This window comes from Mesoplodon bidens (assembly GCF_964165515.1).
Source record: "Mesoplodon bidens genome assembly, chromosome: 4".
NCBI classification, from domain to species: Eukaryota; Metazoa; Chordata; class Mammalia; order Artiodactyla; family Ziphiidae; genus Mesoplodon; species Mesoplodon bidens.
Genome location: NC_138160.1, coordinates 122,313,914 through 122,328,166, shown reverse-complemented (window position 1 = coordinate 122,328,166; position 14,253 = coordinate 122,313,914). Strand labels below are relative to the sequence as shown.

The following is a 14,253-nucleotide window of genomic DNA, read 5'->3' as shown; positions in this document are numbered from 1 at the left end:
GAAGCAACCTAAATGCCCATTGACAGACGAATGGATAAAGAAGATGTGGTACGTATATACAATGGAATATTACTCAGCCATAAATAGGAATAAAATTGGGTCATTTGTAGAGATGTGGATGGATCTAGAGACTGTCATACAGAGTGAAGTAAGTCAGAAAGAGAAAAATATCATATATTAATGCATATGTGTGGAACCTAGAAAAATGGTACAGATGAACCGGTTTGCAGGGCTGAAACAGAGACACAGATGTAGAGAACAAACCTATGGGCACCAAGGGGGGAAAGTGGTGGTGGGGGTGGTGTGATGAACTGGGAGATTGGGATTGACATGTATACACTAATATGGATAAAATAGATAACTAATAAGAATGTGCTGTATAAAAAATAAAATTCAAAAAAAAATACTTTGTTGCTAAAAAATACTAACCATCTGACAATTTTGCAGCATCTGTTAAGTGCAATAAAGTGAAGCACAATAGAGCAAATTATGTGTATATTGTAAGAAATTTTAACTCAAGCAGAGGAATGGGTAGAATTGTAATGAGACTTGAATGAAATTAGAAAGATCCCTGTACAATATCTTAAAATTAGAGGGAAAAAAGTGATGTCCTAAGGAATCTTTGGTGGTTGATGGATATATACTATATCTCTTGATCATGGTGGTAGTTACACAATTATCCATTTAACAAAACTCATCAATTGTAGACTTATAAATGGTTAATGTTATTGTACGTAAATGATACTTTAGTAAAGGTGATTATAAACAACTCCCAAGCAACTAAAAATTATAATATCTAAGTCCATTCTTTTTAAGGGATACTTTTCTTTTTTTTTTTTTTGCCACGCCACATGGCTTCTGGGATTTCAGTTCCCCGACCAAGGATTGAACCTGGACTACGGCAGTGAAAGTACCAAATCCTAACCACCAGACTGCCAGGGAACTGCCAGGGAATACTTAAAAAGAAATTACCTCACTCTTAATTTTGTATAGAAGAATAAAATATTATTTGACTATATCTAGGTAGGATATTTTAATGCTTGCTAGTACTTGAAGCCAGAGTTCAGTGTGAACATGCTCACTGTGGAGTGAGAAGGTAAGAGAACTGTATTTTGATACTTCTGTGACAATCATGACAGTTAAATCGTCACACTGCTTTCTTCCTTTTTTAGCCCTGGAATGAGACCAGATGTAAGCTCTCCTCCATCCAGCTCCTCAGCAGCAGCAGGACCACCTCCCAAACTCTGCCTAGTGTGCTCTGATGAAGCTTCGGGATGTCATTATGGGGTCTTAACTTGTGGAAGCTGTAAAGTATTCTTCAAAAGAGCAGTGGAAGGTAGTGTGTGTTTTGAAGAGTTTTATTATTCCTCTGTTTGGTTCCTATTTCTCAGAGTGGATTCTGAAATTTCTATTATATGCAAAGCCCATTAAGGCTAGAAGTCAGTAAAAGCAGGGAGAGGTGGGTAACTCCTAAGTGCTCTAGTGGGGAAGAAATACTTTAAAAAACAGACGAATAAAATAGAAAACTATAAACTGAAGGGAGGGAGTATGGTCAGAGAACAGAAGATAACTAAGGAAGTGCTATCATGTGAAATGATGGTGTTAGGTTTCAGCAGTAACTAGTGCTCACTGTGTTAGTATTATGGGCTTTAATTCCCATGAATTAGCTGGTTTTAAAGCCACCAACTGGCAAAAATTAGTGATAATGAGAACTGTGAGGGGGAAAAGTGTTTTGTTTTGTTTTCCAATAAGCCAGGGCCGTGCTTTGTGATATAAATGTGGTGTAAGACCTGATCCCTGCTCTCTGGGAGGTCACAGTGTACTTGGAAGTGAAAGATGAGTTAACAGTTACAAGGTACAGAGATTATAATACAGAGGAGCAAGTGACAAACTGCCTGAGGAGGTCAGGAAAGAAGGTGTTTTAGAGAAGGTGATTTCACTTGACAAATATTATATTCATATAAATTTTACCCTTGTTACAGATGCAGCCTGCACGTCAGCTCCTTAAAGAAGGAAAAATTGATTCCATAAGCGAATTATTGGAAGTCACACTAAAATTTTTTAATATTACCAGTGAATCCTCTTAGAAAAATCTGTTTTGTAATTTAGTTATTTTTGTAAAGCATTTGGAAGGCAGTGTGGCCTGAATGGATTACCTAAAGCTCTGATTAGATAATTATATTTTTTAAAAGTTAACATATTCATTCACAGTATGAGAAAGATTATTATTATCTGGCTTCAGTTGAGTTTGCATGTCCTTAAGAGTTAGATGAGTCATTTTCTTTTGTTTGGATTGCTTTTAATATATTAACAAACTATAAAATTACTTGGGTTATCCCGCAGAGAGCACAGAGATGCAGGCTTTAACCAGTTTGGTATCATCCAACTACTGAGTAGAGTCATTAAGTAAAGCCCACCCCTAATTAATGCAATGTCTCTAACAAAGTAGATGTTATTTTTTTTTTTTTTTTTTTTTTTTTTTTTTTTTTTTTTGCGGTACGCGGGCCTCTCACTGTTGTGGCCTCTCCCATTGCGGAGCACAGGCTCCGGACGCGCAGGCTCAGCAGCCATGGCTCACGGGCCCAGCCGCTCCGCGGCATGTGGGATCTTCCCGGACCGGGGCACGAACCCGCGTCTCCTGCATCGGCAGGCAGACTCCCAACCACTGCGCCACCAGGGAAGCCCCAAAGTAGATGTTATTTACCACAGACAGAAGCTTCTTCTTGTCCTTACTTTATTCAGCACTTTCTTCGCTGTTTATTCAGCACTTTCTTCGCTGATTAGTTCTTTCCATGGTATATATAAATGCAGTGATAACAGTATTACAGTATTCCTGTATATCAAAATAATTTGACAAATTTTAATTCTGAAAGTGAAATTCAGAATGAGACAATGGAGCCTTAAGAGAAATACAGGAATTAAAAAACATTTTTTTATTTGTCCTCATTTTAACTAAAATCATTCCTTAAAACGGGCTACAAATTCCAATTCCAGTGCCTACAGGGACTGAGTGTGGGTCATTCTGGCCAAATATAATACAACTGGGCAAAAAGGGCAGTTATTTATGTTAGAGAGTGCAAGCATGCCCTACCTAAAAGCATCCAAATACAATTAAAAAAAAAATAAGCTAAACATCCTACAAATAAGACATCACTGCAGGCCATATGCTCTCTGGGCTTAATCTCTGCTTTAGAATTAAATTCTTATACTTGTTTTAAGGTAAACTTTCATTGAATATTAGCTATACTATTTCAAAATGTATATCATATAAGTATTTAAGTTAAATATGATAGCTAGATTACATGATTAATAAGAAAAGGTTAAAATGTGAACTGTGTTAAGTAAATCCTTTATTTGGACTTAAATTTTCTCCAGGGTCACTTCCAGCTCTAAAATTCTGTAATCACTTGCTAACCTAACTCATGGCCGTTCTACTTTTCCTTTCTAGACATGATGGAAATCTGTTTTTAAGTCCAGGTACATATTTTGGAGCACTTTCTTGAACAGTTACAAAGATGAAGCTTGTATGATTTTCATTATACTACATTCATTCCATTTTTAACACCTGCTAGAAATTATAGGTTGTCCACCAAACTGGCAAAGTATTGTAAATACCCAAACATTTAAATATTTTTAAGAAATTTGCAAAAGTTTTACTTATTTATTATCCATACAACCCAGATCGAGGATTGATACTTTGAATTTTTTTATTCATTATTCTGGGAGTTGCTTTTTTGCATACAGAGAAGAATTTGGGTAGCTCCATTTCTTTAGATGTATACTAGCTGAATGATCTTTTTTTTCACTGAGTCCCTTTTTCTTATGTTCCCTTTGCACAAATTGCATATAATCTTTGTTGGTGGGTCATAATGGAGATGGATATCAGCTACCCTTAATTTAAGATGTACTAAGCACTATGTTTTATATGTCATACCACTTAATTAACAGCTCTGTGAGATCTTAGATGCTATTATGATCCATATTTGATAGACTAGAAAACTGAAGCTCACACAGTTTGACAGGGCTAGGATTCAAACATAGCTGTCTCCACACAGGCTCTTAATCTCAATGCTATACTGACTTCCTGAAAGGATAAAAATCACATCTCCTGGCCATTTATAATCTAGTTAAATACTGAGATGAAAGCAATAACAAGGGAATTATTTACTAGCTAGTGTTTATTGAGTGCTTACAATGTGCTAGGCACTATTTTAAGAACCTTCTACACAACTGCCTTTAACCCTTGCAGAAGCACAGCAAGGTAGGTGCTAATGTTCCAACTTTACAGATGGAGAAACAGGGGGTTCAGAGAGGTTCATAAACATTACTGAGATCACACAGCTAGGCGGTAGAGCTGCAAATCAGACCAAGGGCTTCCTGGCCCTTTGCCGAGTGCACTTTGCACTATACCACACTGTTTCTGAGAGCAGTAAAGAAAGATGCTCAAGCTGACAGTCACAGTTCACATTTGAAACTTGGATACTTCCAATAGAGTATACAAACTACGGAAAACCCTAGGACATGCCCTTTGCTGTGCGGCCCATTTCCTATACCACTTTCATTATCTTGATCATGTCCAAGCATCACTGTTCTATTTACTACCTAATATTTTTGGGGGATCACTCTTCTTTATAACTTCATTTTAAAACAACTTCACTATCCCTACTATATTAGTTATCTATTGATGTGTAACAAATTACCCCCAAAATTAGTAGCTTAAAACAAGAGATGTTTATTATATCACGCAGCTTCTGAGAGTCAGGAATTTGGGAGCAGCTTATTAGCTGGGTAGTCTTGGGACTCTCATGAAGTTACATTCAGACTGTTGGTGGAAGCTGCAGTAATCTGAAGGCTTGAGTGGGGCTAGAGGATCCACTTCTCAGTCCATTAACATTGCTTTTCGCAGGAAGCTTCAGTTCCTCAATATGTGCACCTCCTCTAGTTCTGCTCTCAACATAGCAGCAGGCCTCCCCTAGAACAAGTGACCCACAAGAGAGGCTGTGATGAATATGGGAACATAGTATCTTTATAACTTAATCTCAGATGTGACATACTTGTCACTTGTGCCGTATTTTATTGGTCACACAGACCAGTGCTGGTATAGTTTGGGAAGGGACTATCTAAGAGTGTGAATACCTGGAGACAGAGACCACTGGGGGCCATCTTGGAGGCTGGCTACCACACCTACCAGAAATAGAAATAGAATCAATTGCCAAAAATAGGTTTTTACCATAAAAATAAATACAATGCAAACAAAACAATGTTGAGAAATTCCAGCTGGCCCGAAGGCTCTTCTGCTGACATCTACTCTCTCTTTTACTTAGAAAGGGAATTTACCAAGTGGTAGAAGACACAGGAATTCCAAACTAAGATGTCTTATTGTCTTATCAAAATGATTGACAGGGAGTGACTATTAGTGGTACATGTCCATGCCTTGTAAACAGTGACCACTATTCGAAACTCCTCTTTTTATAGATAAGACACCCAAAGGCTTGTCCAACTTCATACTAATAACCAGAAAGAGCTGATTTGAACTTACGAAGGTACAATGCCCCCTGATCGTGTAGCTCAGATTCTTAATTGTGCTCAAGACATGCCTGGGATAAAGAAATCATTATTAGCATAACATGCACATTCTCATCTTTTGGTTAGGTATAAATAACACACTGAAACTTTTTCTGTGTTTAGCAATGAGTAATTTTTTCAATTAACTACAGGACAGTGATTCAGGGATATTCTTATGGGGTAGAACTTCTTTGTATTATAACTGCTTCAATTATGATGGCATCTGTTGTTCCTACTTAAACTGTATAGAGGATAGAATTATTGCACTAGTGCCTTCATTTCATGTCCAAGTAAAGAAGTAGCAAACTTACACAATACAGAAAGGAATTGAAACAGCTCGTACCCACATTTGGCATCGGAGAACAACTCTGGAACAAAGCTGAATTGTAGACCATTAGTCAATTCTGTGGCCTAATTCTTCCAAAGAATTGAACCTGATACAGTTAACCATCTACCCCAAACTAATGCTCAACAAGCACTGTGATTTAACATGTTAGGAAGAAATGAATATAGTTTGTTTTCATCCAAGTCAAGTAGATTATGCTATGCATAAAGTATCTTTTCCCAGAAATTAGACTAGGTATATTCAACCTAATGAATTGATGATTATGATTTTTTCTTTTTTCTTTGAATATGATTTATTTTTGAGAAGACAAATGTCCTGTAGTCTTCTGAAGACCATCCCCTCTAGTGTAAAGACACAGACTCTTAATTATCTAGTGTATCTATTTAGATATGCTGGTCTTGTGTAGGAGGATCCTTTCAGTTTTTGCCAGGCTAGCAAATCTTCAGATAGTTTTCTTCAACAAAAGAGGGTACAGTTGAGGGGAGGGAGAGGGTAGGAAGACTTTCTGTCTGTCCCCCCACCCTTTTTTAATTAATTAATTTTTGGCTGCATTGGGTCTTCATTGCTATGTGTGGGTTGCGGTGCATAGGCTTCTCATCGTGGTGGCTTCTCTTGCTGCAGAGCACAGGCTCTAGGCGCGCAGGCTCAGTAGCTATGGTCCGCAGGCTTAGTTGCTCCACAGCATGTGGGATCTTCCCGGACCAGGGCTCGAACCTGTGTCCCCTGCTTTGGCAGGTGGATTCTTAACCACTGCGCCACCAATTTTTGACAGGTGAAAACTGCATTTCTACCTCTTAGCACATTTAATACTGGGTGGCAGAAGATTTTAGACAGTAACGATCCTTAGTATTTGGAGTCACAAAGCATGTGAAATAATGAACAAATCTCCCTAAGTCCTATATACAGTAGCTTAGTTTGCCAAGTCTGTGATACACCTAACTAATTGCTGGCAACCTTAACATAATTTAAGTGTTTACCTATCACTTTATTTAAAAATTTGGAAGGGGAGCACACTTTATTTGCATACGGTGGTGCAATGCTGAATTAAAGTCATTTTTCCTTTGCGACTCTCACAGTATTTTTAAACCAGTTTCCTCTTTCTCTAGTCCTCCTTAGCATTAAGTTAGAAGTCATAGTAAAATAGTGAGATCTTCTATAAATAGAATAAATAAAATACAGAGATCTTCTGTAATTGTTAGAAGAAACAACTCTTTAAAGCACAATTTAAAGAACAGCTTATCAAGAAGGAGGTTACCCCTGGTAGGTAGTGACTGAAAGGGGGCGACAAGAGGGTTTGTGGGGGAACTGTTCTGCTTCTTGATATGAGAGCTGATTACATGGAAGTGTTTGGCTTATGAAAATTTATTAGGTTAGGTGGTACACTTAGGATTTGTGAGCTTTTCTATATGTATACTGCAGTAAAGTTTTTTTTAATGAACTATGTCAAACAGAATACAAAGGGCTTTTTATTTTAAGTTGACCTCTCAACTTTGTAATGAATGTAAGAAAGTACACTATATGTTCCTTAATCAATGCCTTTGGTCCTTGGCTATGTTCCCCCCAAAACAACAACAACAGCAAAGAGCCTCTCCATAAAAATATCCTTTAAGGCCTGTGAAATTTTAATAGTGCCTTTATTTTCCATATAGGACAGCACAATTATCTTTGTGCTGGAAGAAATGATTGCATCATTGATAAAATTCGAAGAAAAAACTGCCCAGCATGCCGCTATAGAAAATGTCTTCAAGCAGGAATGAACCTGGAAGGTAATGTAAATATCTAAAAATGAACTGTCTCTGCATCATATAAAAATTTATTGTTTTACTTTTTAAAATATACATAAGCAGATGTAATAATTAAAAGGATTTTTTAATGAGTATTTCATATTCTGCTTAAGTTTATTCACCAACTTTTACTGTACACACTGAATTCGGTGTAGCCAGACTATATGCTAAGAAAGAAAATTATGTAATAATGAAACTTATAAGACTTGAAGAAACATTACTTTGATCTTTCGTATTTCTTTTTTCAACCTTAAAACTATTTGCTAGGGTTAGAAATGTTTTTATACCAGGTATAGTTACATGTCCATTATTCTGTTATTTACCTTTTACTTGGCACATATGTATATATATAAATCTTTTGTTACAAACCTGCAGGGGGGGGAAACTCCTCAAGGAGGCATTGGATGGGTTTTGTTTGTTTTGTTTTTCAAGCAAAGAAGAAATCTGAAACTAGTTATACGTTTCATATCCTGGTTTATATAACAAGCTGTATAATTAAAACTGATCTCATTATTCAAAATCTTTCCTCTGGAAAAAAGTTTGGAATTTTGCCTTAGTTGAAACTGCAAGTTCCATGAAGGTGGTAGTGGTGATCTAATAACCCTGTGCACTTTGATTCAGCAAGTACTCATCAAGGCAAGCACTAGACATAAAACTGTGTCTGCATTCAACATCAGTAAAATAGTGCCTGTATTCAAGTACTTTACTGTCTAGTTAGGTTGCACAGTCAATGACAAAATGGTACAGCACACTACAGAAGGAATAGAGAGCTACAGGAGCAAGAGGAAGGTCACCTAATTCTGTCCTAAAAGGCAGGGAAAGCTTCCTAGAAGAAGCAACATTGAATTTTAAATCTAGAGAAGTTGAGTAGGAGTAGGTGGAAAATAAGGGCAGAGACATGATCAGACTTGTATTTTGGAAAGACTAATCTTGTCTAATATGGTGATATTAGAGGGAGAATGGAAACCATGTGGTTCTTTCGACAGAAGAGAGACTGTCGATGCTATCTAGTACACACTGTGTGTATATGTTTTTAAATATAAAGTAGATTTATGGATGTGACTGTAGTCTAATTCCGCAAACCAGACACACAACATTATCTTCTCAGTTCCTTCATATTACTTCGATAGCAAAAAAGGCAGATTAAATTAGTCTTTTCTTCACCATGTTTACAGACCTTCATGACACACCAAACACTTTATTATAGAGTGTCAACATGTTAAACATTGCTTTAAAGAAAATGATAACTGGGACTTCCCTGGCGATCCAGCGGTTCTCTGCGCTCCTAATGCAGGGGGCATGGGTTCAATCCCTGGTTGGGGAACTAAGATCCCGCATGCTGCATGGTGCGACCAAAAAAACAAAACCCCAAAAATACTTAAAAAAAAAAAAGAAAATGATAAATGCCCATCTTCTTGTAGGTGTTACAAAAGCTACAAAGATTGATTACACATTCATGTAGAAGTTCACTTTCAGTACCACAAGGATAATTTCTTCTTGTTACAAAAAAACCCCAGATAGTTATTCCTAACTTTCTTACATATCACATCTCTGTGCATATTTTAGTTTCATGTTCTCTCACCATTTAAATAAATATGTATTAACGCATGTCAGGTTTTAGTGCTCGGTTTATATATTTTTTTCTCCAGCCCCAGTTTTACTACTTTCCTTTAATCCCCATGTTTTCATCTCAGCTATTTTATATTTAGAAATAAGTTTACTCAAAGGACAAGCTCAAATAAAATTCTGTCATATCACTAATATAGTGTGGTTGCTTACCCAGTAACATTTTAGATGCTTTCCCAAATACACATCAAGCTTAACTTTGATCTTGGAGCTTAAGCATATAATGTTCTTTTGAGCAATTCCTCCCCTATCCCAAATATAAGGGAATTTTTTTTTTTTTTTTTTTTTCTTTTTGCGGTATGCGGGCCTCTCACTGTTGTGGCCTCTCCCGTTGCGGAGCACAGGCTCCGGACGCGCAGGCCCAGTGGCCATGGCTCACGGGCCCAGCCGCTCCGCGGCATATGGGATCCTCCCAGACTGGGGCACGAACCCGTATCCCCTGCATCCGCAGGCGGACTCTCAACCACTGCGCCACCAGGGAGGCCCAAGGGAATTTTTTTATTCAAAAGAAATAAGATATATCACCTATAAAATAATGATTCTGGTGGACCAGGTTAGTAAGTTTGTCCCATTTCTCCTCCTTCTTACAATTTAGTAACAGCTGTAGTGCCCTTTGCCTTTACCTCACCAGAAGACCAAGGCAGCGAGTGACATCTCATTTTCTCTGTATTATCAAATATACCATCACTGCCATTTCTAATCAGGTCTTCCGTTGAAAAGTCAACTTTTTTGAATGAGTAAAATTTAAACGTACAATTAAACTAAGCTGCAATTTCTCAAAACACTGAAATAAAAAACAACCACACTGCATGCTTCTATAAGTTGTCATATAAAATATCAGAATAGTGGGGAAACTAGCCTTTGTCAAGAGCTACTACATGCTAGTCTTTGATATACATTCTTCTACTCAAAGAGGTTATTTTGGACCCTCATATTAAAACCACCTTCAAGTAGGACCAAGGTTAACCGTATGTCCACTTACACTACACAGTTCTAGTTTGTTATTTAATAATATATTAGCTATTAGGTAGCACATATCATGCAGTTGATCATATAACTCGTAGAAAAATTTAAAGAAAGGCTTTAGAAAATCTAATAGAGTTTTTGTGTATATGTGGTTTTAGTGTGAAAGCCTCACTTTCGTTTTTAATTATTCCAGTATATATAAAAACTTCTATTTGGAGTAGGTATGTGTGTGTCCCAGAAGTATTTGGTGGGCAATAATACTTAATACTACTTAGTACTTAAGCATGAAACACATGGTTGAACTACACTGTTCTTCTGGGTTTTTTTTAAACAATCTTTAAAAATGTTCTCTTGTTCATCGGAGTGTTTCCCCTAAGCAAAGCAGTTTCACGATAGCCCCAGAGTAATTTTGCAGAAGCAGTCAACTCTCTCAGAGCCCAGTGCTCTCCATAAATGTAATTTAGTACTGCAAGTGCTGTATTTTGATACTGTTGCTCCATACCAAGTGACTCTCAAGATTTATTTTAAGGCAACCTTCTTCGCTGCTTAAAGTGCCTGGCCTTTGAGTACAGTAAGTTTTTTAATGGTGATCCTAAATGTTTTTTCATTTTAAGGTGTATTGTAATCATTCCTAATTATAGTTTTATTTTTGTCATAAGGGTCAAGTGGAACTTATAGGCAAGGAGGCTTATGGTATCAGATTTCGTAACTAATATTTTTAAGCTAAGTTTTAAGCTAAGTAAGATTTCTTTACTTAAGAATGAAATGGAGCTATCACAGACTCATGAACACTTCTGTAGAGATCATATATTGACTGCTAATCTCCTGTATGCTCCAAGGGGTCAGGAACTTTACTTAGAGAAAAATCTTATTAACTAAATTGTGATTAAAAATAGTGATTGCTTAACTAATTCAATTAACGATTCCTTGCCACAGTTACGTGAAAATAGTACATATTCAGCACAACACAGTTGGGCCCGATAGGCCTTTCTGAGCTTTATTCACAAGCATCAGTTCTCTCTTAGGACTATAGATAAGCAGTAAGAAATTAAACTGATTATATATTGAGTATAGAAGATGATTTTTTAATTTTTTTCCTTTGATCTTTATTTTTTTACGTTTTAAATTTATTTTTTATTGAAGTATAGTTGAATTACAATGTTGTGGTAATTACTGCTGTACAGCAGAGTGACTCAGTTATACATATATATGCATTCTTTTCATATTCTTTTCTGTCATACTTTATCACAGGATACTGAATATAGTTCCCTGTGCTATAAATTAGGGCCTTGTTATCTAGCCATTCTTTATGTACCAGTTCGCATCTGCTAATCCCAAACTCCCAATCCAGCCCTCTCCCACCACACTCTCCCTTGGTAGCCAACAGTCTGTTCTCTGTGTCCGTGAGTCTGTTTCTGTTCTGTAGATAGGTTCATTTGTGTCCTATTTCAGATTCCACATATAAGTGATATCATATGGTATTTGTCTTTCTCTTTCTGACTTACTTTACTTAGTATGCTAATCTCTAGTTGCATCCATGTTGCTGCAAATGGCATTATTTGGGGGGTTTTTTATGTCTGAGTAGCACTCCGCTGTGTACATGTACCACATCTTCTTTATCCATTCATCTGTTGATGGACACTTAGGTTGTTATTGTGAACAGTGCTGCTATGAACATAGGGATGCATGTATCTTTTTGAATTATAGTTTTGTGTGGATATATGCCCAGGAGTGGGATTGCTGGATCATATGGTAACTCTATTTTTCATTTTCTGAGGAACCTCCATACTGTTTTCCACAGTGGTTATACCAACTTAAATTCCCACCAACAGTGCAGAAGGGTTCCCTTTTCTCCACACCCTCTCCAGCACTTGTTATTTGCAGACTTCTTAATGATGGCCATTCTGACTGGCACGAGGTGGTACCTCATTGTAGTTTTAATTTGCATTTCTCTGATAATTAGCAATGTTGAGCATCTTTTCATGTGCCTATTGGCCATCTGTATTTCCTTGGAGAAATGTCTATTTAGGTCTTCTGCCTATTTTTCGAATGGGTTGTTTGTTTCTTGTTGTCGAGTTGTATAAGCTGTTTGTATATTTTGGAAATTAAGCCCTTGTCAGTAACATCATTTACAAATATTTTCTCCCAGTCTGTAGATTGTCTTTTCGTTGTTTTTTTTTTTTTTTTATGGTTTCCTTTGCTGTGCAAGAGCTTGTAAGTTTGATTAAGTCTCATTTGTTTATTTTGGTTTTCATTTCTGTTGCCTTGGGAGACAGACTTAAGAAAACATTGATACGATTTATATCAGAATGTTTTGCCTATGTTCTCTTATAGGAGTTTTTATGGTGAGAAGACTTTAAAATCCTCCAGTTTGTCATTGTCCTTTCTTCTTTGTTCTAATGTGGAGTGTAGGAACACACATTCTAGACAAATTTAAAGTTATGGTTAATTGAAGTTTTTACCGTACTGTTTCAGTGTATTGACTGGGGATATGCATGTTCTTGTTTACTTTGTCAACAAAGTACATTCCACGATTTGGAGATCTGGGTGTCAGTGAGAACCTTTGGTTGTTTAAAGGGTTTCCTTACGTGTAGGAGCTCTTCCTTTTTTAAAACTTCATCACTCCTCTGTAGACTTGGACTAATGTGAATTCAAAATATTCTACAACTGTATTTTACCACCAGTTGTGGCAATGATCATTCTTATATAGTGCTTAATATGCGCCAAGAACTGTTTTACGTGTTTTATATATTTTAACTGACTTAATTATCAACAAGACGGTATGAGGTAGGTACTAATATTATCCTCATTTTACAGAAGAGGAAACTAAGGCCCAGGGAATAACTTGCACAGATACCCAACTACTCAGTGGCAGAGCCAGGATTATATTCAAACATGCTGGTTTCATATTTATGCTGTCTCTACTACTACAGCATACTGTATCTTCAATAGAGCGTGGTAAAATAAATTAGAACAGATCTATCGTGATCCTGTTTCTCTGTTTTGAAATGTTAACTAAAAATTCTTAAATGTCTCAGCACAGAGCACAATAAGAAATGGGACCATTCTATTCAATGTAAACAACAGGGTTTTTTTCCTTTCCAACACTGTACATTGAGATACATAGTTCTCGCCACCACATCTGTCCTCCACAAACTAGGTACTTTGGCATTTTAGGGACAGGGGATCTAATAATTATTTTAAAATGTGATTAGCATTTACTTTTCCCTTAGCAAAATGGTTCGCATACCTGACAACTGAGACAGGTACATTTCTTCTTTCACACAAATTACATTCCTTGCCCTTCCTTGGAGTTCTGAGTACTTTCTCTTTAGGAATACTGAAATTCTTTTCTTGCCTAATATTTTTATTTGTCACTAGAACAAGTAACTTCAAGAGTATGAATACTAAAAAATCTATAGAATCCATGCTGTAATTTGATTATACTGTCCCAAACTAAGTCAAAAATAAAAGATGGTTTTAGTTACTTTATATATTACATGAAAATGGATACTTTAGGCTTATAGAGTCATGAATATAAATCTCTTATAAAAAGGAAATTACCCACTGGTAATTTATGTAAAGAAATTTAAAGTTTTTCTCTTCATTTCCACAAAGGTTTTTAAGTCCCATATAGTATCCATCATATAAAGGTAAAAAGTGGATTTTTCTGCTGTTAGAACTAATACTATTTTTAGTGTGTGATCTCCTATGTAATCTTACTATCTTGATAAGAAGGGGACTTCGTGCAAACGTATAAACAGTATCACTCTCTTCATTACATATACCCATAATTAGATTAACCGTAAGCCACAGTTACTAGTCTGGGATTACAAACTGAGATTCTTTCTTTCAGTTGATAATAAAAGTAATTTGCCTTGTATAAGTAGTGAAAATTTTTACTTTGGAGTGAAACTGAGACAGAAATTACTTTATGGAAGAATCTAGGTGAGTGATTTGTTTATA

At 36.4% G+C, this 14,253-nt stretch overlaps 1 protein-coding gene across 7 annotated transcripts in view; it reads left to right on the top strand.

Annotated features, from left to right (window-relative positions):
* Positions 1 to 14,253, top strand: part of NR3C1 (nuclear receptor subfamily 3 group C member 1) — a 126,423-nt gene that overhangs the window by 91,312 nt on the left and 20,858 nt on the right. For 6 of the 7 annotated variants that reach the window (XM_081232056.1, XM_081232053.1, XM_081232051.1 and 3 more), the window contains exons 3-4: positions 1,173 to 1,339; positions 7,561 to 7,677. In XM_081232056.1, coding sequence (XP_081088182.1) covers positions 1,173 to 1,339; positions 7,561 to 7,677 — 284 coding nt within the window. The remainder of the gene's footprint in view (positions 1 to 1,172; positions 1,340 to 7,560; positions 7,678 to 14,253) is intronic. The other variant, XM_081232057.1, reaches the window with a different exon arrangement.